At 41.1% G+C, this 24,874-nt stretch overlaps 1 protein-coding gene across 16 annotated transcripts in view; it reads right to left on the minus strand.

Moving 5' to 3' along the window:
- slmapa (sarcolemma associated protein a) overlaps positions 1 to 24,874 on the minus strand; it is a 58,072-nt gene that overhangs the window by 24,006 nt on the left and 9,192 nt on the right. For 14 of the 16 annotated variants that reach the window (XM_085776855.1, XM_085776858.1, XM_085776859.1 and 11 more), the window contains exons 2-5: positions 14,039 to 14,186; positions 12,016 to 12,088; positions 3,728 to 3,764; positions 392 to 454 (exon numbers count right to left, since the gene is read on the minus strand). In XM_085776855.1, coding sequence (XP_085632981.1) covers positions 392 to 454; positions 3,728 to 3,764; positions 12,016 to 12,088; positions 14,039 to 14,186 — 321 coding nt within the window. Of the gene's footprint in view, positions 1 to 391; positions 455 to 3,727; positions 3,765 to 8,606; positions 8,862 to 12,015; positions 12,089 to 14,038; positions 14,187 to 24,874 lie in introns of those variants that run through there. The other 2 variants (XM_085776865.1, XM_085776866.1) reach the window with 1 other exon arrangement.

Here is a 24,874-nt window from a genome sequence, read left to right on the forward strand (position 1 = left end):
ACTACTTATTTTAGTTACATGTGAATGTGTATATGCTCTTTGTTTATTTCACCTCATCATAATGTCTCACAACATCACTTTATGTAACTGTGTCAATGTGGAAAAGACACTTTGATTCAAAAGTCTTTATGAAAACCCCCTGAAATCATTTGGACCTGATCCTCAGCTTTAGATCTGTAGCGTTTCATTGATCAGCCATAGTTATTTCTTAACTTAGTCTCCTGTGCTGTGTCTAAGTGTTTACGTTTTATATATTGTATTTTGTTTATTTTAAAATTGTTTAATGAAGGATGGATGATATGGTTTTGGTGCCTAATGAAAAAGTAACTAATGTATTACTATTGTTTTTAGTGTAGTTGCATACAATGACCAGTAGGTGTCAGTGTGTTACCTGTAGATACTGGGAGAGCTGGAACAGTTCCTGAGAATACATACTGGGAGTGTTGGCTGCAACCTACAAAACACACACACACCGACATACTGAGGGTTGCCTGGAGTTCATTCAGCCTCGTGTTTGAACTGAAGGTTGACAAACAGATGAACCACAGTCAAAAGTATATGATTGACACACACACACACACACAGAATTAGGAAACACACAATCCTACACACCAGAGTCAGTGTAACGTACATGACAAGAAACACATACATTCATTGAACATCAGCCAATCACCATTTAAGAGTATTGATCATAAAAATTTTGTGACGCTGGGAACGAGCTCTGTCCAGTTTTGCTGCTTTAAAAATGAAATGATGCAGCAATCAGCAAGCAGCATCATTGATCATACTGGTGGAGTGGACCAGTGAATTTGCTCCATAGCTGTTAAAATTAGATAAATACCCCCTCACTGATCAAAAGAAAATTAACCACCTTGAACTATTTGTATTTTTAATTTAATTTAATTTAATGAATTATCATATCCTTTTATTCCGAACATCATAGTAAACTGAGTTTATCTGGAACTGGGCTGCTGGTTGGAGAAAATAAGACACTGTACATAACACCAGAAAATTCCTGCACAAGGCAAAGTTTGCAAACCTACACCCACTTAAACCGAGAAGTTACACTAAATGATCTGAACTTCACTGTCATTTGGTTTTGGATGTACCGTCCTATTCAGATTTGTAAAGCACTTGGTCAGTCATCTCCTATCTGATGCCTTCATTTGTCTGATGTAATGCAAAGTGACACTCAGCATCAGTCCACATATCCAAAGTGAAAACCTGCTGCCATCGGTCAGCTGCATCTTCATCTCTGGACCGATGTGGGTGGCGTCGAAGCCATGCCGCCCAAAAATTATTATGGCAGCTAATTATGGCTTTACTTTAATTTCTACTTTCTTGTTTTCTACAGCTTACATCTGCTTTTTGTGAGTCTGCCATTTGAGTGTTTATTAACCAAAAGATATATAAAAACTGGCAGATTAAAAAATTCATAAATAAAATATGAAAAAAATAAATAAAAAAAAAACTGGCAGATTAATTCAGTGGGAAAGCAGTTGTTAGTTACAGCCCTTTTCTGTTTGTGTAAAGATTAAACTTAAAGAGATACATTAGCTTCCGTGGCAAGTGCAGTTTTGAACCTTGGACTCCAGGCCAGCCACATCCTGAATCTTGCTTATTACTCATTTCTTCGTACAGAAACTGATATCCATCTCAACATCTGAGCCTCTTTCGCTCCCAAAATGTTGAAGTATTCCTCACATGATGGAGCTGCCACTGCACATTAAAAAAGCCTCATGGCAGCGAAAGCATGTGTGATGCGTCTCATGAGCTATTTGGCATCCACGGTTTTTAGTATTTTGGGCACCGACTTGAGCAGACTGTGACGAAACCGAAGACCGAAGCCACTGGTACATGGAGTATTGTCCAAAACCCACACATTCTGCCTGTGCATTCAGTACATTTCCACCTTAAGTCAATGTGACAGCCAGGGTGTGTGCGTTTCTGAGTGTGACTCAGCATGTGTGTGCGTCTTCCGAGACTTGGGAGGTGTAAAGAACCAGCTTTAGGACATTTAATTATGTTAGAGAAGTGGTTCAAATCTAATCACAGCTCCTCCCTGACACACTCGACACACACACACACACACACACACACACACACACACACACACACACACACACACACACACACACACACACACACACACACACACACACACACACACACACACACACACACAGTAAGACAGTTAGCTCCAGCCTACATTCCTCAGACAGGTTACACTGAGGCCCTGTTGTTCTCACTGTTGGAGGGGGACACAGAAGACAATCAGGCAGCAGTGGAAGCCAACATGAAGTATGGGACAGAATGGACTTAAACACTGTAGTGAAATGTATGGTGTTATACGACATAACGGGTTTTACATTGCAGGTTCTCGTTAAAATACGATAGCATAACATGGCTCTGTTTGCTGGTGTGGCACAGTTGAGTCTAATTCATTGGTTGAGTTTAGTGTGATAAGATGAAGTCTTGCTTGTGTGTGTTGAACACTGAAGGCAAACATAAAACATAACATAATAGACAGGTGTTGTCACACTATTTCACCAATTGTTCTGTGTGTTAAGCCAGAAACTAAAATCAAAATTAGAAATAGCATCAAAATAAAAAATTAAACATAAACATATGCTGACAGAAGACAAGTGCACAAATGTACATCTGTAATGGGCAAACATGCAGATGATATTTTGAAGCTGTGTGGGACATTCAACAGCGGTATGAAAATAAACATGTAGGTGTTGTGCGAGGAACCAGCTGTGTATTAACCAACATACACATGCTGAACAGAAAAACCTGCAATAATCATGTGAGCAAATACATTGGCCTGGCTAATTCATTTTTGACTTACCACTTACTGTTTTCTTTTCTTTTCAGATTTCAAGTGCATCACATCATCTCCATCAGTGGATTTAACACTCCAGCTGAGAGAAAGCCCCTGAAAGGGACCTTGAAGTGGGACTGTTGTCATACTTGTCTAATACCAAAGTTTTATATGTTTGTTTAACTGCGTCTTAGTCCTGTGAAGTCAGATTGCTGGTGTTTTACAATTTATGTCTGACCGACCTTAATTGTTTTGTTTTTGTTGGTTTTCAGTGCTGCGAGTGGCGAGGCCACGGACAGTTTTCCATATTACGTAAACCAAAGTCCCTCCAACTTGCTACTCAGAGACTTTCTCTGTACCAATTAACAGAGTCCCCCCAATAATAAGACAACCCTCACCATTTAAAGCTTTTTAAACCAAGTGCATACTCAAATACGGGATAAGTACGAGAGTCGTCCCTTCATTGCAGATGGAACGACCGAATAAGATCCCACAGATAGAATCACAGTCCAACTTCATCTCTGAGCAGAGAACAAGAAAAACGGGCCAATAATTTCTGCGGTTGGTGGAGCAAACATCTGAACAGTGTTGAAGTCATCTGAAGCACTCGGAGAGAACAGTGGGAAAAAAAACATTGCCCCTGATCCACGTGAAAGATTTCTGTAGTGCAGCGGCACAAACTGGCAGCAATCCCTGCATTCCTCTATCAGCTGACTACTCTACTACTGTGTGTGTGCGTGTGTGTGTGCGTGTGTGTGCGTGCATGCGTGCGTAAAATTAACACACATACACACACAGCTCCGTTAGGCCGCCATGTAAATGTGAGACGGACACACAAACTACACGCACATGGGACAGGACAACAAAACAACACCCCACACACACACATCTCTCTGTGCTTACCTTGTCTACAGGTAGTGGTAACGGAGCCTGGATGACACTGAAAGAAGAAGAGCGAGGGGAGAAAACAGTTAGTCACCATGGAAACAGAAGGAAGGGAAGAAGAAGACACATGGAGTAACCACAGCGACAAAAGGAAAAAAATAACAGCTCTTGAAGGTCTTGTGACACTCGTTCTTCATCTCCCCATTAAACAAAAATCTCATCGGAGCAAAGCCACGTGCACAGGAGAACTTACACCTCCAGTCGCCCAGAGCTTTATCTGGAATATATGAGGCTCTCCACAGCAGCTTTGCCCTGAGCCTCAAAAACACGCAGCTGAACATTTTTCCACACAGGTCCTCATACTGCAATTGTTTCAGCTATTTTCCATCTCTGTATAATTTCAAAGAGATGCTGTGGTGGGGACACACACACACACACACGCACGCAGGAGCCAGTGAGTCAACAGGCTTCAGGCTAAAGGGTCAGTCCAACAGGTAAACCCCTGCAGTGGCTGTCAACTGCATTAAATCAGTGTTTTGTGGTTGTGGTGCATGCACACGACTCAACCTCAAACAAAGTCAGTAAATCATTTAGTAGGCCAGGAATCTCTCATTTAAAGAACAATTACATTAGTGAGGGATATAGATAGACTTAGACAGATATACTTTATCGATCCCAAGCATATGACAGTTCATTCATGCAGAGCAGCTTGAGGTGAGCTGTCAAGAGTTGCAGGTTGAGCCTGTTGTCGGCCACAGAACAAGTCCTTCAGCACCTCTCTTCAGGTTTCTCAGCAAATCTCAAGGGGAGCATATTTACACATCATCAGTGATTTGAACTGCGGCGGTGCTGCGGAGCTCGGCATAGAGGCGAGGTGTACTGCAGGTTAAAAGAAGACTGACAATTATCCTCACGCTTAGACAGTGGTAAGAACTACATAATTAAGTCGCATTTTGTCCTTTGCACACAACACGCACTGCTTTTTGTGGTTCAGGTGCAGACAGCATGAAAAGAGAGAGATAAGAAAGAATCCGTGTGCGAGTCTGTTATTCAAGCGCCACCAGATTTCGGGAGGCACTGTGGGGAAGAGTTGCGACCTTCAGTTCATGCCCAGCAGCAGCATCTCCTCTGCCGTTCGGTGGAGACACTGTAACTTTGTAACGCCACACAGTCAGACGGGTTTGTTTGAGCGAGGGAGAGCATGGCCATGGATTTACCTGGGAACAGCCAGAGTTCAGGAATGAAGGTAAACTGGTCTCTGGGTAAAGTGTAGCTTAAGTCTGTTAATGTATAACTCCCAACCGATGGGAGGCGGGGACTCCAACCTACATGAGAAAGTACACAACCACCTCTCAGTAGAATAACTGGTTTTAATAGCACGGCTACATATGAAAAATACACATGGGAAAGAGCTTCTAATTAGTTGCAACATTTACACTTTCCCGGTGATTGGGACTATAGTTTGACACTTTATGAAAGTGACAGCTGATGCATTAATTTGAAGAAAACTGCTACTAATACATGCCAATGTTTACTAAAATGATGAAACACGGTTGCTTTTGGCAACAAGATATTTCCCTATGATCTACTTCCCCCTATATATTCAACTATATTTTACATGACACAGTTCTTCATGTATCCGAACATGAATAAGACAGAAGTATCACCACAGGTACAAAAGGATTATCAGGTCAAGAACTTAATCATTATTAGCGTTATTTAACATTATTAGCGTTATTTAACAATGTACACATTAAGGTCCTTACTTGCAGAGACATTCCTAACGTTTTAATGATGTAACCAGATTTAGTAAATCACTAGTGTGACTGTGAGTACAGCTGGTTGTTACTAAATACTTTAGGAAGACTATACACACAGGAATGGATTTGCAAATAGCTTATACAGCTTAATCTTGACTATAATCTCATGTAATGTTGCTACTTGAGGAGCGGAACAATGGAAACTCAACATAAGGCAAAGTTATGTCGAGGAAAATGATTCTTGCTAGTACTAAATAATAACAGTTATTATTAATAGCAGAGACAGAGGTGTGGACAGAATGAAGGGATGGGGTGGGACGAGCACTGTTTGAGGACAAGGTTTCTGTTTAGTGCTGCAAATGTAAATAAATGGAAGATACTTGATTACTTCAGAGAGACTTTGAGCTGTTCTTCGTCAGTGTGACAAACACCAATTTGATATTTTGTGGCATTTCCATTTGTTTTTTCAGGGGCCACTTAAAAATGTGCCTTCTTTCAGTTACTGTTGGTGGGATAAGATGAGGAGGTAGCTCCCATGTCCTTACTGACTTATCTCATTGTGTACTGCAGGTCCAACTATTTCTCTCTGCTACATTCAAGTCACAGTGGTCTGTCACGCTTTTTACATCACCACAGCAAATCACTGTGAATATTGTTGTCCTTGTTTATCACTGCTGCCGACAGCAGTGCCGATAACAGTCTTATCACAACAGGAGGCCACGTGCTCAACATCATCAGATTTGTTTTTTGTTTAACAACAATTAACCCGAGGCTGGGGGCTTTCCATAACCTAGACTTGAGACTTTTAAGTAATTCTAAAGTAACTTTTTTGATTTTCCCAGTTTGACCGGTTTGAACAGCCGTGGACAGCGCAGACTGTAGGCATTTTCCTATTCTTTTCCTGCCGGCAAAACACTTCCTGCCCTCCATCTGCAGTCGTGACGTTGCGCGTGACGTCATCTGCAAACCACCCATACACGTGTATATATCTATGCAAACCACCTAGAAGTGGCTTTTTGATCGGTTGCCAGTGGATCCGTATACTGCGCTGTTTGTTATGGTGCGGTCATTGCTAAAGTTGCTACAACTGGAGAAGCTAGCGGTTAGCAGACTTCATCTCTCGAGGGGGGGTCTAACTCGGTGTTGCGGTGCGTTGGACCATGGTTTAAATTTACGCCGGAATATCCCTTTAACCTAAGCCTGAATGTTTTAGATGTATGGCATTCGATGCTACGGGTTTAAAACTCTACTCACAGCGCACCTGGCCCTGGGTCTTGCCTCAGACCATCTTGCAATAAATGTTTTGATATACGAGCAAAATCAAAGGAAAAAGATGGAGCCAGACACAGGATGTGGTGGAGTAAATCACTAATTTTCAGTCAGTCAACACTGAGTCCAGAGACCAGACAAGCTCCGCTCCAAAATAACACTTTTAAAAAGGTGGAAAACATCCACAGCATAACATGACCTAAATTCACATCTCTTCAACTATGGCTCACAAGAACATAAAGTATGCACACATACACACACATACACACACACACACACACCAGCTGGTCCACAGGAATCAGTCATCCACATCAGATCTAGCCGAGTGTGTTTTGCATGCAGTCCAGCAGACACTGATGATGGAAACCACTGGCAGTAGTTTCCATCTGCGGCCTGCTCACATACTTTTACCACTAAATAGGTTTAACAATCACACCACAACTCAGACCTGTTCTGGAGGACGCAAAACCATCATGGGGAACATTTCAAACTGTCCATTTGGCTCGGCACCAAACAGTCTACATAGTCCTTGTTTGGCACTGACCAAAATATGCATTTACCACCAATGATCAAAAAACCGTCACATAACAACCTGGCATCAAATCTCTTGTCAGATTTGTTCTCTTGGATTTTTTTTTTTTTTCATTTTTGCCAATTTCATTAGTAAGATAAAGCAGAAATTTTCATTTCGGTACAAATACTAGTGCTGAAACCATTTAATCAGTGGAACAGCTAATTAGTCAATCACCCAATTTTTGATAACCACCAAAACTTTAAATGTTTTTACCACATATTTATTCAACACATTAGAAGCTTTTCTATGTGATTCATTGTTATGTCTCTCTAAATCAGTCCTGCAGGAAACCTTGACCCGTTAATGACGAGATGTGGACCTGTCCTGAAGAACGTCCTGACTAGTCATAGTTTTCTTTCCAGGCAGATTGTCCCGTACTTAAAAACTATAGTAACTAGAGGTGACTGTTTTTGTATTCGTCCCGTGCCGTCACGGTATGGGGGTCACGAACACGTCTGTCTGAGTGAGTATCAAAACAAACAAAAAAAAGTGGAGTTAGAGGCAGCATAGATAGACTGTATATAAAAAGGAGCCGCCGCCTCACACTTTGGCTTCCAAGTGAAACAACGACGAACACGAGTGGTCGACTGGACGGTCAGCGATGTTTCACGGATGTGCGGTGCATTGTTAAAACGCATCAAACAAGTTAATGCATATAAGACGGGATCACCCCGATGTCAATCACTGGTGCGAAGTAAAAAACAAGTTGTGTGCAACAACTTATCCCCGCTACTTTCAAGCCTCTTGACATGAACACAGACAGGACCAAAAACATCACACCCCTGATGCACTTGTTTTATTTTTTATTCTATTTATATTTTACTTTTATTACAGAAGATGGTTTTTAGTTTTACATTCAGTTGGTGTCTGTTGTACCGAACTGTGACTTGTGTGTACGCTCACACCCCTCATGGTAACTGAATGAAGAAGAAACAACAGAAGAGTAAAGGATGGTTTTCTCACAGCTGCTGCTTCAGATATGGTGTCTTTGTTTTACTAGCATACAGCGTGAGTAACAAACCATCAGTCATCTGAGCAAACCACAAGAAATCAGCTCTGTGCTGCAGCGCTGCCAGCCACTTTGCACTTCCAGCCACATTTTATGATGGGATGGTAAATCACTCGGTGCTCTTTAACAGACACTACGGAATCACAAGAGGCTCATGCTTTGAATTGTGACACAACATATTTTAGGTCATTGCAGCAATAATTGTAAGGTTTCAAAAAAAAAAAAAAAAACAGAACACCCAGCAGCATGTTGCAGGCTCTAAGACCTCGTCCCCGGAGACGTTACCTGTCAGGTCGTCTTCCTGTGTGTCAGCTGCTGTTACAGGACAAAGGTCACGAGCGGCCTCCAGCTCAGCCTGATTCAGCTACTCCTGTGAGAAAGTGAACTCTCCCGCTTCTTACTTCATTTCCTCCTCTAGTTTCAGATCAAGTAGCTGATTCCTCTCTGCTTTTCCACAGCGTGAGTAAAGTCATCCCATAACACAAACTTTCTTTCTTTCTTTCGTTCTTTCTTCCTGCTCTTTGCTCCTCCTCCTCCTCTGAGGAAAACAGCTGATTTTCTTCCTTTAACTTGTGCAAGTTACTGTAGCTCCACCCCTCCTGGCAGTCCGTGTGAGGAAACAAACTCTCCCCTCGGCTGCAGCTCCTATTGTTCACAACCTTTATGTGCAGTGGGACCGTACAGGTATGCCAAGGTAAGTAACATGGCGCTGTGAGAGGGGGTGGAGTTATCTTCTTTCTCAATCTCAACAATATAAAATCCAAATAAATTCCACAGTCAAAAGCTCCACTCACCTAAGAGGAAACAATAGTCCTGAACACGAAATATCCACCTGTCGACAAGGGTGTGTGAGTGTGTGGGTCTTTTAAGGAAATGTGGCATGTGATAACAACCTGATAAGGGAAGCACAGAGGAGGTTTTATCATGGAGCAAAATCGCGACTAGAGACAAAGAGCGGTTGTTAAACCAGAAACATTTTTTATCATTTAGTCATATTTTTACCTGCTGGAATTTAAAACACCATGTTTCCTATACAAAAACTAAAACTGTGATGCATATTTAAAATGGCAGAGTTAGAGCTTTAATGAAAATTGAGGTTTTAGTGCAGTTCTGCTCTCTGTGTGTCACCACTGACTCCACACTGATTCACAGGCAGAGAGCTGTTGCTGCACGTTTTTAAAACGTTTCTGGCCACACAGTGATCTCACAGCAGGTGTTTTGCATTAGAGAAAAACAAAATAGTATGGGTGTGTTCACAGCGCTTCTTTTTTTTTTTTTTTTTAATCTGCCACTGCCTGTTTTACATAAAATCTATTAGCACTGGGAGTATAAGCTCAGGTTTGCAGCTATTTAAAAGTTGAAAAGATGTTTTACTTTTCAGATTGTTTGAGCTGCAAAAGGTGAATTAACTACTCCTGTGAAGTTTCAGGCTCACGCCTACAGCTTTCAGCAGAATGAACGACTGAGTCGGGCTTTTCAAGGACACAGATTTTTGTCTACTGTATAAATATACTGTAGGTGTTTAACTTACACACGGGGGGTTACTGTATAAAGCCGTATTTGGCTGACGTCCAGATGGCTAATCCTATCACCGGGGAGCACAAACATTCTTCAGCTATTAATAAATCTGTCCAAGTTAGCCTCACATCACTCTCCAGCTTCACTTTGCTGGAGACAGAGCTGCACAGACGCAACTATGATGATAAGTAAAGCTCTACATGATAAGATTCATGTAAATGTCCAATGTAAATGTATTTGTTTTATTTCTTATGTGCAAATAAATAAAGTCTAAAAAAAAAAAAAAAAAGTCATTTCTGAAAATTCGACATGTTGGACAATTTAATAGATTTGTGATGGTGGGTGACATCGCTGGTATGTGAGTCTAACACAGTGCTGCTTCCATCTGGGCAGGGCATCTCTAGTCTAATAGTATTTTTATTCTTTAAGATGATGTTGGAATAAAATAAAAGACCAAATTCGACTTTGACATATTTGTGCGCTCCAGTGACATCAGTCACATTTGTACAAGTGTTTTCTGTAGTTGGTCTTTGAATTTTCCATCTGTTTGAGTAACTGTGAGTAAAGGCACCAATAGTTATGATTTGTCCTAAACCCGGTTTTATCAAAATCAGTGTGTAAAACTGAATAAAAACCTAGTGACCCCTTTTCCACTGCCAGTTGAGTTTGCCTCTCTGTTCAGAGTTGGACTAAGGACACACACACAAGTGCATGAGGTTACATCATCACAGAGGCAGTGAAGAGAGTGAGCTGCAAGCCAGTAAAACTGATCCGTCACATCTCATCCCCAGATTGGTGCTCCTGTAAGTCTCCAATCCTGCCTGTGTGACATTTTGATCTGCAGTTGTGTATTCTTAAACTTGTGTTGAAGCTGTGTTCACTATTTCACCTGTGTGTGCAGTGTAGCTGAGGAGTTTCTGGTCTAACATCAATGCTGGACAGGGGACAGGTCTGTCTGCTCTGAAAACGTTACAGCAGACAAGGGGTAAAAATGAGTGGGTTCACCTGGAGTTTATATTTACATCCGAGCCGATGGGGTAAAAAGACCTGCATCTAACAGCAGCCATTTGATTTGTAACCTTTTCCATTGCTGACAAATGTCTAATGTTAGGAGATCTTAGTGGAAAAGGGGGGTTTAGCTGAAGTAAGCTTTCTTAATCTAACCAGCTCACTATTGTTGAATGTTTTGGTAGCTCATGATATTATTGCTGGAAACCCTGATTCTGATTTTGGCCTAGTCTCAGGTTTAAACCACAGGATCTGGTGAAGATGAGGAGTTTTCCATTCAAGCACCACCACTTCATTTCAGCTCTTTGTTTCACTAAGCGGCGTCTTTACAGAATGATCTCATGTAGGATTAAACTCAGGTGAACTGTGTGTTTATCCTGAAACATGTGAATGGAAATGAACTCTTCACTGGCCAACACACAGACAGCCGGAGCAGAGTGGACCCAAGGGACCATTTCAGTCTGCATTCATGCAGGTCAGGATGTTCGTCTGCATTTTCCAGACTGAATGCTGGACAGCAGGGCAGCAGATGGCACTGCCTACCGTGGCACAATGCCCTGTCAACCACACATTGTCCACATGGTATCTACAGTAGCCAATCACACAGGCACACAGACAGGTTGGGCTCCCAGTACAGTAGGAAGCTCCACGCTGGGTCAGCTGCTGGTCTGCTACAGCCCATTAAACTGTACGCACACAGACCTTATGATCCTGTAATACACGACCAAGAAACTAGTTTTTATTCTCCAACCCACAGCATGTATCAATGTAAACCTCAAACCATGACTTGACCAACATCAACAGCACTACTATTATTACACTACTTACTTATTACTACCACAAGGATCAAGACACACTCACACACATCATTTCCCTCGCAGCATGTTAACAGAACGGCTGCCCTCATCAACAACTAGACTGACAATAATTACATTATTATGCAAGAAGAAATTTGGTGTGTCTGTGTGTGTGTGTGTGTGTGTGTGTGTGTGTGTGTGTGTGTGTGTGTGTGTGTGTGTGTGTGTGTGTGTGTGTGTGTGTGTGTGTAAATGCAGGCGACTGGCAGTAACAGCATCATTTACAGTAGCTAGAGAATGGAAACATCAGGGATAATCTTTCAGCCCCTCTCTTGATCTGACCACCAGCTTTGACTAGTGAGAGTACTTACTCGCTTCGACGGCGTGCCTCCATCCCATCAGGTAGGAAGAGTTTGATTGTTGACACGATGCAGCCATGGGTGACTGGAAACACAAACGGACAACCACCATGTTAATGTCCACATCACGCCAGCAGAAACTGTGAGTTCTGTGAGTTATCAACAACAGTAACCCTGTTCAGTGAGCCGCTAAAACACAGCAGAGGCCACTCGGACAGGACGTGTCAGGGATTTGAATTTGAATTTGAATTTATTAAAGGATAGCCTCTTGAGATGTAGCATCTCATTTTCAAGGGGGTCCCTGAACAAACATATACATAGAACACACAACATCAACAATACATTACATTGTAGACATACATAACATGACAAATACAGACATCTTGCTCACACACTCCCACATACCACCCTTACCCCCATAAATTTAACAGAATAGAAATATTAAATAACATAGTAGGAATAACGAAATAACAAAATGGAGAAAGAAAGAATAACAATGAATGAATGAATCAATTAAGTAATTAACTAAAAACATGAGCAATTTGTTTTAAGATATAAATATAGTGACCTCCTGAAACAATGAAAAGAGGTAATAGAACGCAAAGAAGGAGGGAGATTATTCCAATCAAACCTCTTCATCCCTACAATGAATGTCCAACCTGCTTTACCACCTGAGCTACATCCGCCATCTAAGACTAGTCTTCCTGGTGTCACAGCTACAGGCATTTCTTGTTTATGGCTGAGATAAAAAAAAATAAAAATAAAAATAAAACAATAATTTGTAACTATTTTTGATAACTGACACAGTTAAGTATGGTCAAACAAATATTCTCTTCTCAAATACTCCAGCCGCTGCAATTCCCCAAAAAACATCTCCGTAAGATGAATATCTTTTATTCATCTTCTATTATATAACAACATATGTCACATGAAGACGTCACTTCTGTGCTGTTGTGGTGGGCATTTCTGCTGATCGGATTCTGAAGATGGTTTTGACATCTACAGATTAATTGATAATGACAACAATCACAGTCCCAGTTGTAAAGCAATTTAAATCCAGATTGATGTGAAAGGTCTGCGCTCTATTGCCTCATTATAATAACTAAGATCAATAAAGCAGACCTACAGTATATTCATCTTCATCTCATTTTCATACTGTTATTGAATGGAAGCCAGTGGTTGCACTCATTTCATTTGAGTTCATCTAATGTGTTTTTGCTTCATTCTAATTAATTCCACAGACTGGAGTCTTTGTGAAAGCGTGATGGTGACAATGTCTCATAGCTGTCTCGTATGAGGTGCAATGTAGGCTGAATGAGTCTCCAGTATGAAAGTGATATCAGTGGAGCTGAAAATTTGACCTCAATCTCTGCTCCGCTCTGTGAAAATGTACATTATGTAGTCTATGACCTACACAGGACAAGCTCTGGGATACCTTAAAAGGACAACGAGGAGTTTTGAAAAGCAAAGTGTTTTCACACTACATTTCCCATGAGCCTCCGCGCGCACGGTGAAATTCTTGGACCGGCGCAAGACGGACGAAAGCGAAAACATTTGCCAAGAATGTTTTCATTCATAGGGTTAGGGTTAGAATGAAAGTCGGAGGTTCGAAGCGAAGATACCGTCGTAGTTCCGACCATAAACAGCGATTCGGCAGTGTCCGGGAAACCGAAAGTAGGAAACACTGCATTTCCACCACTAATAATAATAATAACAAAATAATGATAGAGACAAAACGATATATTTATTGAAAATGGACCCATTAACAAGTGTGGGTAACGTAGATTCATCCACATTAAAGTGAGTCTTTTTTATAACCTAATACAAACTCCTCGTTGTCCCTTTAAGGGTTAGTTGAGTAATTATTTCAGGGTTGTATGGGTGCATCCTCAGCTCAAAAGGAACGAGTGAAAAGGAAAACCTCTTTTTTTACTCTTTATTTTAACGTTCTGCTACACCATAATCACCTATCTATGTTTCTTTCCGTTCTACATTGTATCTGTCTGTGTTTATCTATCTAGTTTGTGTGCAATACCTTTGCGTGTGTTCTCAGTGACGTCGACACCGAACTGAATGATGTCTCCGGAGAGGACCTCGCAGGGTGGACTCTCCTCCGAGCCGCGACTCAACCTCTGGCTGTTGATGAACGTCCCGTTGCTGCTTTTAGTGTCCTGCAGGTAGAACTGACACACAAACACAAACCAGGTGAGAATCATGAAGAAATCTGGACGACAACAACACAAAAACAGAAAAAGACAAAGACTGTGTATGGCATTACGTCGTAGAGTGAATGAAGTACTTGGTATTAATGACACTAGGAAATGTGACACAGAATGACGGGGGACATTCAGGTGCAATTACACAACAGCAATTTTCAAACTCTATAGATCACACTAGTGTTTATGCCATGTGACAGCAGCCAAGAGCTGTCGGGCCCAGAATGTCAGCACCAGCCTGCAGGAAGGAGAAGATAATAATAGTGTCTATCATGATATATTAGCATACCATAATAGTTTGTTTTGAGAGGTGTGCAGTCAGTTGTACACAGGTTAGGATTTCAATACAAGTAGGGCAAAGGCTGATTTGAACATCCAGTAAATGGGCGTGAACTTGTGACCTAGTAATGGCATTAGATGAAAAGTCAGGTGATCAAAGTCAACAGGTTTCATCAATGTGTAAAACTTCAAGGCATCAAGTAGTTGCTGAGCTATTTTACTCCAGACCAAAGCGATGGAGAGTCTGACCTATGCTGCCATCATGGCACCTACTCTGTTAAACAACCTAAAACAATTATATTGGTGGTTATTATTATTATGCTATACCAGTGGTTCCCAACCTTTTTCGGCTCGTGATCCGATTTTGACATCACAAATATCTGGCGACCCCGCAATCAAGTGCAGTCACGCGATTATGGCCATCAATTAAGATACACCAGCTCAGATTTTTATATATACTGCATTTTACTTTTTTATTTTTAACTCAATTTATATCCGAGAAAGTGAAAGTATAGAGAATACAGTTGTTTAAGATTGTGTGTGGTGTTTTTAATCATAATTAGTTAAAAATATATATTTTTAGCAGTAATTTTTTTTGATCAATTATTAGACATTTCAGCCGGCCCCATTTGAATTCCAGGTGACCCCGCATGGGGTCCCGACCCCAAGGTTGAATAACATTGGGCTATACAATGCTAACTGGTAACGTTTTTAACATCGATTTAAATTCTGTTTAGGTATTTGTTAACATCAAACCTATGTACTTTTTAAGGACCTTCCTGCCCCAGCACAGAAAAGTTTATTTACCCTTAAAACACTAAGCGTTTCTAGAATGAGAACTAGCAGCCTACACTGACACACTGACACTCAAAGACAACATCTAGAAAGAGGGTCTTGAATGTGTGACACACTTCTCAATTGTGCTGTGTTACAGTGGAGTCTCTTGTCCTCTCTTAACACAGCACAGCAAAACAATATATTGTTTTAGTTGAGCAACAGAAACAAGAGACTTATTTACAAATTGAAGAGCTGAGATAGAGCAGGAGATGCAGTACATGGCCGACTAAAACAACATAAAAAAACAACATAAAAATTAGATTTTTTCACAAAACATATAAAATCTAAGTACTTTCAATAGCCCATGTAAATTTGAGTCTATTTTGAAAAACCTTCAAGGCGTCTTTCCTCAAATTCAAACTTAGAAGGATTTCAAGGACCTGTGTGAACCCTGCATTCACAATGAACTCATCACTACTCGGCTGTCATCAGTACTTAGGTCTGCATGACTGTTTGTTCATCATTTAATCCGGAGGCTACGCTGTAGATCCACAGCCAAGACAGAAACACAATGAGACGCACAGCAACATTAAACAACACTTAAAGGCACTTAGATACACTTACACAGCATGACCCTTTGATAATGACAACCATAAACACAACCATTACCAGCACAAAATTACATCAACTTTGTTTCATTCACCTACTGAAAACAGAAACACAAACAAACACACACACACAGGTAAGACAGGAAACTGAACACACACATACATCAGACAAAGACACGAGAAACACAAGGATTAAATATTAATATATACACAAACACACATAGATCTAATGTACAAACACACACAGCAAGGTATAACATTACACCGGCACGCGCACACACACACACACAGTTAGCGATAGCCTGAGGCCTGTCTGCCTGTCGTTCCAGGAGTTTCATTCATCAGCTCTTAGCTCTCCGTCATGACTGAAAACCACTGTCGATCTACCAGAGACACAGAATGGAAACTGAGGAGAGGAGGGAGGGACTGAAGGAGGGAAACGGAGAGAGAGAGAGAGAGAGAGAGAGAGAGAGAGAGAGAGAGAAAGAGAGAGAGGCTGAGGAGTTGACTTCGCCGTTCATCTGACTGCAGTGTGCTACAAAAAGCTTCCAATTCACAGCTCATGATAGCTATAACCACGCACGCACAGACACACACAGTTACCTCCTGTCCCCATGGTAACCTAGAGGCAGGGAGGGAGGGACCTAACTATAGAGCTTTTCACCCAGCAACAACACACACACACACTATGCGTCACATACCTCACATATGGCTCTCCCTCAAACACATATACACGGTGCACCTCACACACACACACAGAAGACATGACGTCATCGACGTGAGCAGCCGACTGCTGGTTCGGTGTCAGTCCAGTGAAACTCGTCTGTCTGTCTGTCATCTCTCTCCTCTGACATGTGGACACTCACAAAGTCATTCGCAGGATTATCAATATGCAACTGGTTCCTAATGCAATGCAGTTGCATTTTTGATCCAGTTGTGACTCCCTATCAAGCCGTCCATTCATGTTTATTTGTAAAATGTCTCTCCTGCCTCTTTGTGGCATTGAAAAGGTGCGATATAAATAAAAGATTTATTGTTTTATTGATCTGAAAAGAAAAACATAGGACTGATGTGTCAACTAAGAGCTGTTCACAACAAGCACGGTAGATGGGTTTAACAATTCCACAAATAATGCAACAATGGCAAAAATAATAAAATGTCCAGGAGGAGCCTAACAACAAACAGGGGGACAACAAGTCCTTTGTTTAAATTCCTACTGTCCAGCAGGTTAAAAATGTTCAAACACAATTTTCCCCTCCGGCAAAAGGATGAGTCAGGTCAGGGTTAATGAATGTCACAGAGCAAAGATTTAATATGTGGTGGAAGCCCTACAACCTCTCAGCACAGTGCAGCCTCTGTGGTCTCTGTTAGTGTCCGTGGCATACTGATCCGTAAATCGCAATCAAAATTATCAATTGTGTTATTAAAGTGATTAGAAGAAGCTACAGTACAGGTTACGTATCGTATAACCAGTAACTCCTCTAACAGCTATCCTCATTCGCCGACAAGCGAACGGCTGCAAATGATTCAATAAGTGACCTGTTATGATTCTGATTCAACAAGTGGATTTGGAACTGGATTCAGACAAATGCTATTAAACCACATCCACACAGACGGGGACAGGCCTCACATTAGCTTTGAGCATCATGAAATGAGGGCAGTGGATTTTGCTGCCATCACCTACACTGGAAATGCACAGGGAGAAGATCTGTGGCAAGTTGTTTTTAGTTTCAACTAGAAAAACTCTCATAGCTGCCTCTGGATCATGGAAGAGCAGAATTATTCTCAGAGTTTGGATAAATCAATCTGAACCTATTTTGAACTCATTTTCATTACCTATAAATCTACAGATTAACATTTTTGATTGACAAATTCAAATGGAACCACTAAATGTTTGGTATTTATGACTTGATAAATGACTCAATTAACTGACAGTAAAAAAAAAAAGTTGCCCATTCATTATCAACTAATAAATTATCTGTTGGAGCTTTGTGTATATTTACTCATCTGTCTCTCTGCTGATGTTTCTGTCTCACTGTTCATGTTTATCTGTTTCTGCCATTAGTGAGTCATCTCTATTCTAATTATCAATTATACAACAAGTTCCTTCCGCACACACAACCACTGGTTCCTATTTATTTCGAAACAGTATAAAACAACATCTTAAAGTCTCATAATTCTTGAATGGCTAAAAAGTCTTTCGGCAGGATGCAAATATACTGCAACTTTAATGACCAACAAAAGAAGAAGCCTTGAAACGTCTTGTATTAAAATGGCCCTGAAAAATAATTGCGCGACACGGACGGAGATCATTTTTCCAGAGCCTACAGTGTCACACAAATGCACCACCACAAACCAAGTTTCAACAGATTTTCAGCACCACCAGAATTGCTGCACCACTTCCACCCACGGACAGAACATTTCTCAGGGAAACACTGCATCCCTTTATCCCTCTGTCCTCCTCCTCCTCATCCTCCTTCCTTTCTCTCGCTCCCTTGTTCTCTCTCCTCCCTCATTAGTGTCGGCTAAATGAATGCCATGTAATTGTGTTTGGATTTTAATTTGCCCTCAGCTTCCAAAAACAGTGCAAACCATCAGTGGGCCATCAACGGGCACGACAACCACTTAACCAGTCAGCAGGTCGACACATGACACCAGTTTGGTCGGACGCTGCGCACGCACACACAAACACATGCACACACAAACAGATACAGATGTGTTAATAAACAGATAGTAGCAGTCAGCTGACAGATAAACTCCAGGCCAGTATTTATCAAGTCACTCAGAATCACTCGCAGCAGTCTCACTGAAAGTTTGACAACTACTAAAAATACTTCAAGCTCAGACTATTTCTCTACAAGTCTGCAAGGACAGGCAGAACAAGACCCACTGTTTTACTATTTTACACTGACATCTCTGAACACAGTGAATGAATGATGTATTATTTTTCCTATAAGGTCAAGACAAGCATAGGATTCCTTCTAATCTAGACCTTCAGTCCCAAACTTTTGGTGTGCACACATGATATTTGAAAAGTTAAGATTTTGTTTGGTCCTACAATCAAATTTATTCTCAAATTTGTACTTTAATAATTCTACCTGCAAAGGAGAACTAATTATGTTCTTTACTCAAACCACATTTTATTGTTAGACACCCTGCTCTCTCAAGGAGGGCTGGTAAAGTGTGATGTTTCTAATTAAGTGTGAAAAAATACAAAGGTACAGAAGCTACATATAAGTACTTCAAGTACTTCATGTGTGTCGATAGTAAAGAGCAGCTTGTGAAAATTAGAATTTATACCCCAGACATTAAGTGTTAAGTTAAATGGTAAACAAAGAAGAAACCATGAAATCTGTGTTTATAATTATCAACAGTACAAGTATGAAAAGGGATTCTTTGTGGGGCTGGATGTCAAAGGATTGGTCACACCCCAGGACTGGAACTGAGGCAAAAGACTTTTTCTTTTTTTTGTTATTGAATGAATTTGTCATGCTATAGAAGGCGAGAGATGACTGGTGTGGTAAATCTGTTATATGAACACTAGAATGAGGGGCAGTAGGATTTCTGGGCTACAGAGTTCTCTCTACAGCCCAAACAATGGTGATACATGGATACTGTTCAATTGTTTCATGCTGACCATTCAAATTAAGGACAAACATCCACCAAGCTTTTATTGTCCTAGTCCTGAAATAGAGTTAAGTGCAATAATTGAAGTGTGTTTCTACAGAAAGAAGGACAACTTAAACTTATAAAAAGAGCGCATTACCACAAGAGGAATCAGAGTAAGTTTAAATCAACGTCCAGGTAGTTTGTTGTTCAACTGCGGGTGTTTGTTGACAGTTGTGTAATCCAATTAGGCCACACGACTAAAGGTAATGATGACCATAGGTCAGCAGACTAATTTGCCTTCTGAAGCTTTTGGTTGTGTTGTGGAGACACTGCTGAGGGAACTGTAACTCCTGGGAAAGCACCAGGATATTAGTTTCTGAAATGTCACTAATGGTAGAAATGCAACTTTATATTTACATTGATTATTAATAACCGTATCTCAGTTAATGTCACACACTAATTTTAATGAGGTACATGTTCCAAATATACTATGCTATGAATGATCAAAATAGATGCTACGAATGGAATAGCATACCATTGCTATGAATGACAGATTAACTGGGAGAAGGCAGCTACAGAGACACTCGGACCATTATGGTAACACAGAGGGGAGCATCTTCCCCCCCAATGATTTTTGGCCTAGCACAGACAGCAGCTTGCAGAGGGCGCACCAGTCAGACAACAAACAAGTTTCTTTTTGGCTGCCCATCAGATCACTCACAGAATTAACACGAATTAGCATTAGTCAGTGTTTTCCACAGGTTGGCAAGCACAATGTGGCGGGGGGTCGTATCAATGTGCACTGCTCTTAAATGATCATTTTCTTTTGAGCTTATCCACCCAAATAATTTTACACTGTAATTTGAAGCTAAACAGTCACACTGCCAAACCTGCTGCTGTAAATGAGAGCAGCTGAGCAGGATGAAACGGCCGACTAGAAGACAGTCTTGGATTTTGATCAGGACATCTAGTTCAAACAGTGGATCCATTTTGGCCAGTGGTGCAGCGCTCACATGATATTTTGTAACTTCCACTCAAACACTGTGAAAGAGGGCAACATGCCAGTGATAGAAGTAGTGCAACTTGCCATGAAGTAGTAGCCGCTACCTTAGGAGAGGCTGATGGCGATCCTAATAAATTAAATAAATATATAAAACTACTTTGTTCTCTCATGCCAAGTGACTTTTAACTTGGAGTTGTTTTCAAAAGGATGATAACATGCAAAATTGGCAAAGAATTTACAAGTTACAATGTGTCTGAAAGAGGCTGTGTAGATAGAGAAGGAGCAGTCACGTTTGTTGATGCCAGTGTGTGTTGGTGCAGAGCGAGCGCCAGCCGGCTGAGGCCTGAACTCCTTCCACCATTTCCAAAAGAAGTGGTTTGCTGCTACTGGCAAACAGAAAGAGAGTTTTATCAGTCAGCATGTGACAATATCCCTGCAACAGAGAACGTGTGTGTGTGTTCCCTTGATGGATAGGCGTTAGTGGCACCATTTTCAGCAACAGATCTTAGCCTCCTATTTTGCAGGTTTGTTACTTCAGTGATCTATGCAGGACTGATTAATCATTTAAGTAATGAATAATGAAAAATGTCAAACATGCCAAATGTCAGCATCAACATTCTCTGCTTTACAACAAGAGTAGTGGTAAGTTGTAGTAGTTTGGATCGCTGGATAGAAATACTAGGACATCTGAATACATCACATTCACTTTCTTTAGTTGGACTCAATGTTTCAACAAAAGATATTCAGGTATCTGTTTCTGTTCATCTGTTAAATTATTAATTATTCAGTTTGATAACATGTTTCAGAGGCAGCCTTCTTTTATGATGCTCTTTATGCAATCATGTCAGTTTTGCAGCAACAGCCAAGATCAATCAATTACTTCATAAGCTGGAGAATCAATAAATAAATATTGGATCATGTATTAATAAATGATGCAGCAGATGTTTCTCCTCTGTTTAATTTGTTGAAAAATACTCACTCACTTATTAAATATACCATTTTGAAAATACTGTGTTGTAAGTTCACCTGAACCTACACCACAACAGGATTTGACACCACGTGTTCGGGTGGTGACTTCTAACCATAAGCTCATGTTTGAGGAAGTGTTGAAAAGCTAGAGACCCAGGATTAAAGGTTTCACCAGACAATAGAGTTAAATGGTTTATCTGCCGACTTGAGTTTGTTCTGGTGAATGAGAGTGACTGACAAGCATATAAATTTTTATGGCTTAGTGATGACAATCTCCCCACCAAAGCATCGACAGGATGGTGCACTGTTCTGCAGCCAACAAGATGTGTTGGAGTTCTGCCTAATGTTTGGTGTAGAAAAGAGTGATGCAACAGATATATAATTATAGTAAATGAGTTTTTAACATCCCTTCATTTAAAAAAAACAAAACAAAACAAACCAAAAACATAACTTCTACCAGCTAAAATCGTGTATGAACAAGTTATAAAACCTGACAGAGCATGTTGAGGTATCAAGTTCAAGATGGTAAAACCATGTGTCACAAATAAAATGTAAAGGCGCCTGCAGATTGTGAGACTGCTAAACACTTCCTACAGCACGGAGCTAACAAACCTGAGCTGTTGAATACTGAACCACAGGCTACGATGCAGGTCACTGTACAAGAATAAACCATATGCATGTTTCATCCATCTTTGCTGTTATGGTGGTAAATCAGTTATCATTCAGTCATTCAGTTAGTTTCAGCTGATTAGTGAATCATTTAATGCTGCGTTTCTATTGGGTGGTCAGTAGATGTGGGCTGAAGCAGCAGTTATCCTACATTTCTGACACTGTCAGAATTTTGCCCTTTGTTGAACTTCTCCGCCTCCATTTCCCACCGTTCATCTTTCCTCTGGGACAGCCCATATACCCGATATAAATGTGTACCTAACCAAGAGTGAAACCATGGCCTTCAATACAATGTGATGGCTCATTCAACCTTTTGCAGAATAGTGTTTATATTTCTAACCTCCAAGTACTAATGTCCCACCCTCAAAGATTTGCTCCAGTTCTTTTCCTTCTGTTCTCCATAGGGCTTGGTAATTATTAACATTAAAGGGATAGTTCACCCTAGAATGATATTTCGCTCATTATCTACTCACCCTCATGTTGACTAAGGGCTGGAAGAATTCTCAGAGTCCACCGTCCCTTCTCTGAGTTACAGGGGGTCTTGGCGTAGCAGTGCATGTCCATATAACGGTTGCAAAGGGACACCAGAGCTCTTTGTAAAACAACACACACAAAAAAACATCCAAATACCTCCATGATGCTCGTATGTAATGTCTGTCTTGTGCTGAAGCCCCAAATTGCGTAATTGTCCCGAAAAAAATTAAATAAGTCTATATTTTAAGCTTGTTTGTAGCGGAAGCTTCTCGAAGCTCCTCTTCCTGGTCCGTCCAAATCTCGCGTGATTCGCAGTAACCTCACTGACGCCGGCGCAAATCACACGAGATTTGGACGGACCAGGAAGAGGAGCTTCGAGAAGCTTCCGCTACAAACATGCTTGGAATGTGGACTTATTTAATTTTTTTCGGGACAATTACGCAATTTGGGGCTTCAGCACAAGACGGACATTACATACGAGCATCATGGAGGTATTTGGATGTTTTTTTGTGTGTGTTTTTTTACGAAGAGCTCTGGTGTCCCTTTGCAACCGTTATATGGACATGCACTGCTACGCCAAAGACCCCCTGTAACTCAGAGAAGGGACGGTGGACTCTGAGAATTCTTCCAGCCCTTAGTCAACATGAGGGTGAGTAGATAATGAGCGAAATATCATTCTAGGGTGAACTATCCCTTTAATACTAGACTAATGTTGGAAATTAAGCATATTTTGTCACTGACCTAACTGCAAGTCAAAGGAAAACAGGACATTTAGCTAAACAATACTGTATGAAACTAGTCTGTACTAGTTTCACATACAATAAAAATGACTTCCATTGTGGTGTCCTGCTGCAGTGTCTGGATGTGGTATTCTTCCTATCACTGAATACAAACGTGCACAATGCCAAAGCCGAGTCTGCCAGAGTGCATCTCCCGCCAACAGTGTCTTATTCCTTCACACTCGCGCACACACATATAAAAGAGTTATAGAGCTGTGTCCAGTTTGTGTAACAGCGTTCCTGTGCTGTGTTGGTATTCAGACACAGGCCATTACCATGCAGTGGACTACTGACACCAGAAAACAGCTCTGCCTTCCTGTCAGCACTGTTCTCCACCAGCGGCCTGGCTGACTGACTGATTAGCTCTACACTCGTCTTTATCACAAACCAACCAGCCAACTATGCACATGAAAGCGGACTAAGAAGGCTGGTGAATGATGCTGGAATAAAACAGCACCCAGGCCAAGTGACTGACTGGCTGCTTCCTTGAATTATGCCCTTGTTTTATAGTCTGTCGCGGCGAGAATACAGCAGTGAAGATATGTGATTTGCAAGGCAGGTTCGAACTGCAGTGTATTTTCAAAACTATTCAGCTGTCTGTGTTTTCATGTATGCTATAATTATTCAGATTATTGTGGCTCGAGTCAGTGCCAAAATCATGGTAACACCTGCGTCTGACAGCTGAGCAAATCACAAAGCTAATCATGTAGCTATAACTTTATCCATTCACACTCGGCGATGTGGTGCTGACTGACACTGGCTGTAAGGGGGCGCTCAGTCACTACAGGTAAAAGGAGCAGAGAATCTGTTCTCCATTTCAGAGTACATCAAGCCCAACCTGAGGCCTACAGCAGTCCAATGACTCATCTACCGTAGTAAGGGTGTGTGTGCACGTGTGTTCTCATAACCTTCAAACACAACTGACAATATCAATCTCTCACCTGGCCTGAACAAAGCATCACACTCATCACATCACACTCATGAAACATCTTGGGGGGGAAAAAAACTACTGTTTTGCAATACTGTATCTTACAATTGTGTGTACAGTGGTGCAATATGCAGTGTAGTTAACCGTTTATATACAAAAGGTGATTGACTTTTAGTATGGGGAACAGAGAGTGCTTACATACTGTATATGGTCATGTGTAGCAGCGATCTGAACAGGGGGGGTGGAGTGAGTGGCTCAGTCTGTGCAAAATTACAAAGCTGCGGTAATTTGCTCTGTAACATTACTGCATAGCCATACTCCTATATCCACAAGTGCATTACTCAGGGTAGCACGAGGGCAAAGGACGGTTTATCACCAAAGTGTCAGGGTTTATCCTCCTAAGATCAAATGTTACCATGGAAGAGACTGTCAGAAACTCCAAGCTGTTATTCCTGTTTTCAACAGATATCGCTTCTTGCCTGTTTTGTAACAGCCAACTTTCCAGTCCGCCTTCCAGTGTGGCTGGATCAGGTACAACTACTTTAGATTTACAACTTAGG

The sequence above is a fragment of the Trachurus japonicus genome, chromosome 5 (assembly GCF_045865225.1).
Source record: "Trachurus japonicus isolate A0001 chromosome 5, Traja_1.0".
In the NCBI taxonomy this organism is placed as follows: domain Eukaryota; kingdom Metazoa; phylum Chordata; class Actinopteri; order Carangiformes; family Carangidae; genus Trachurus; species Trachurus japonicus.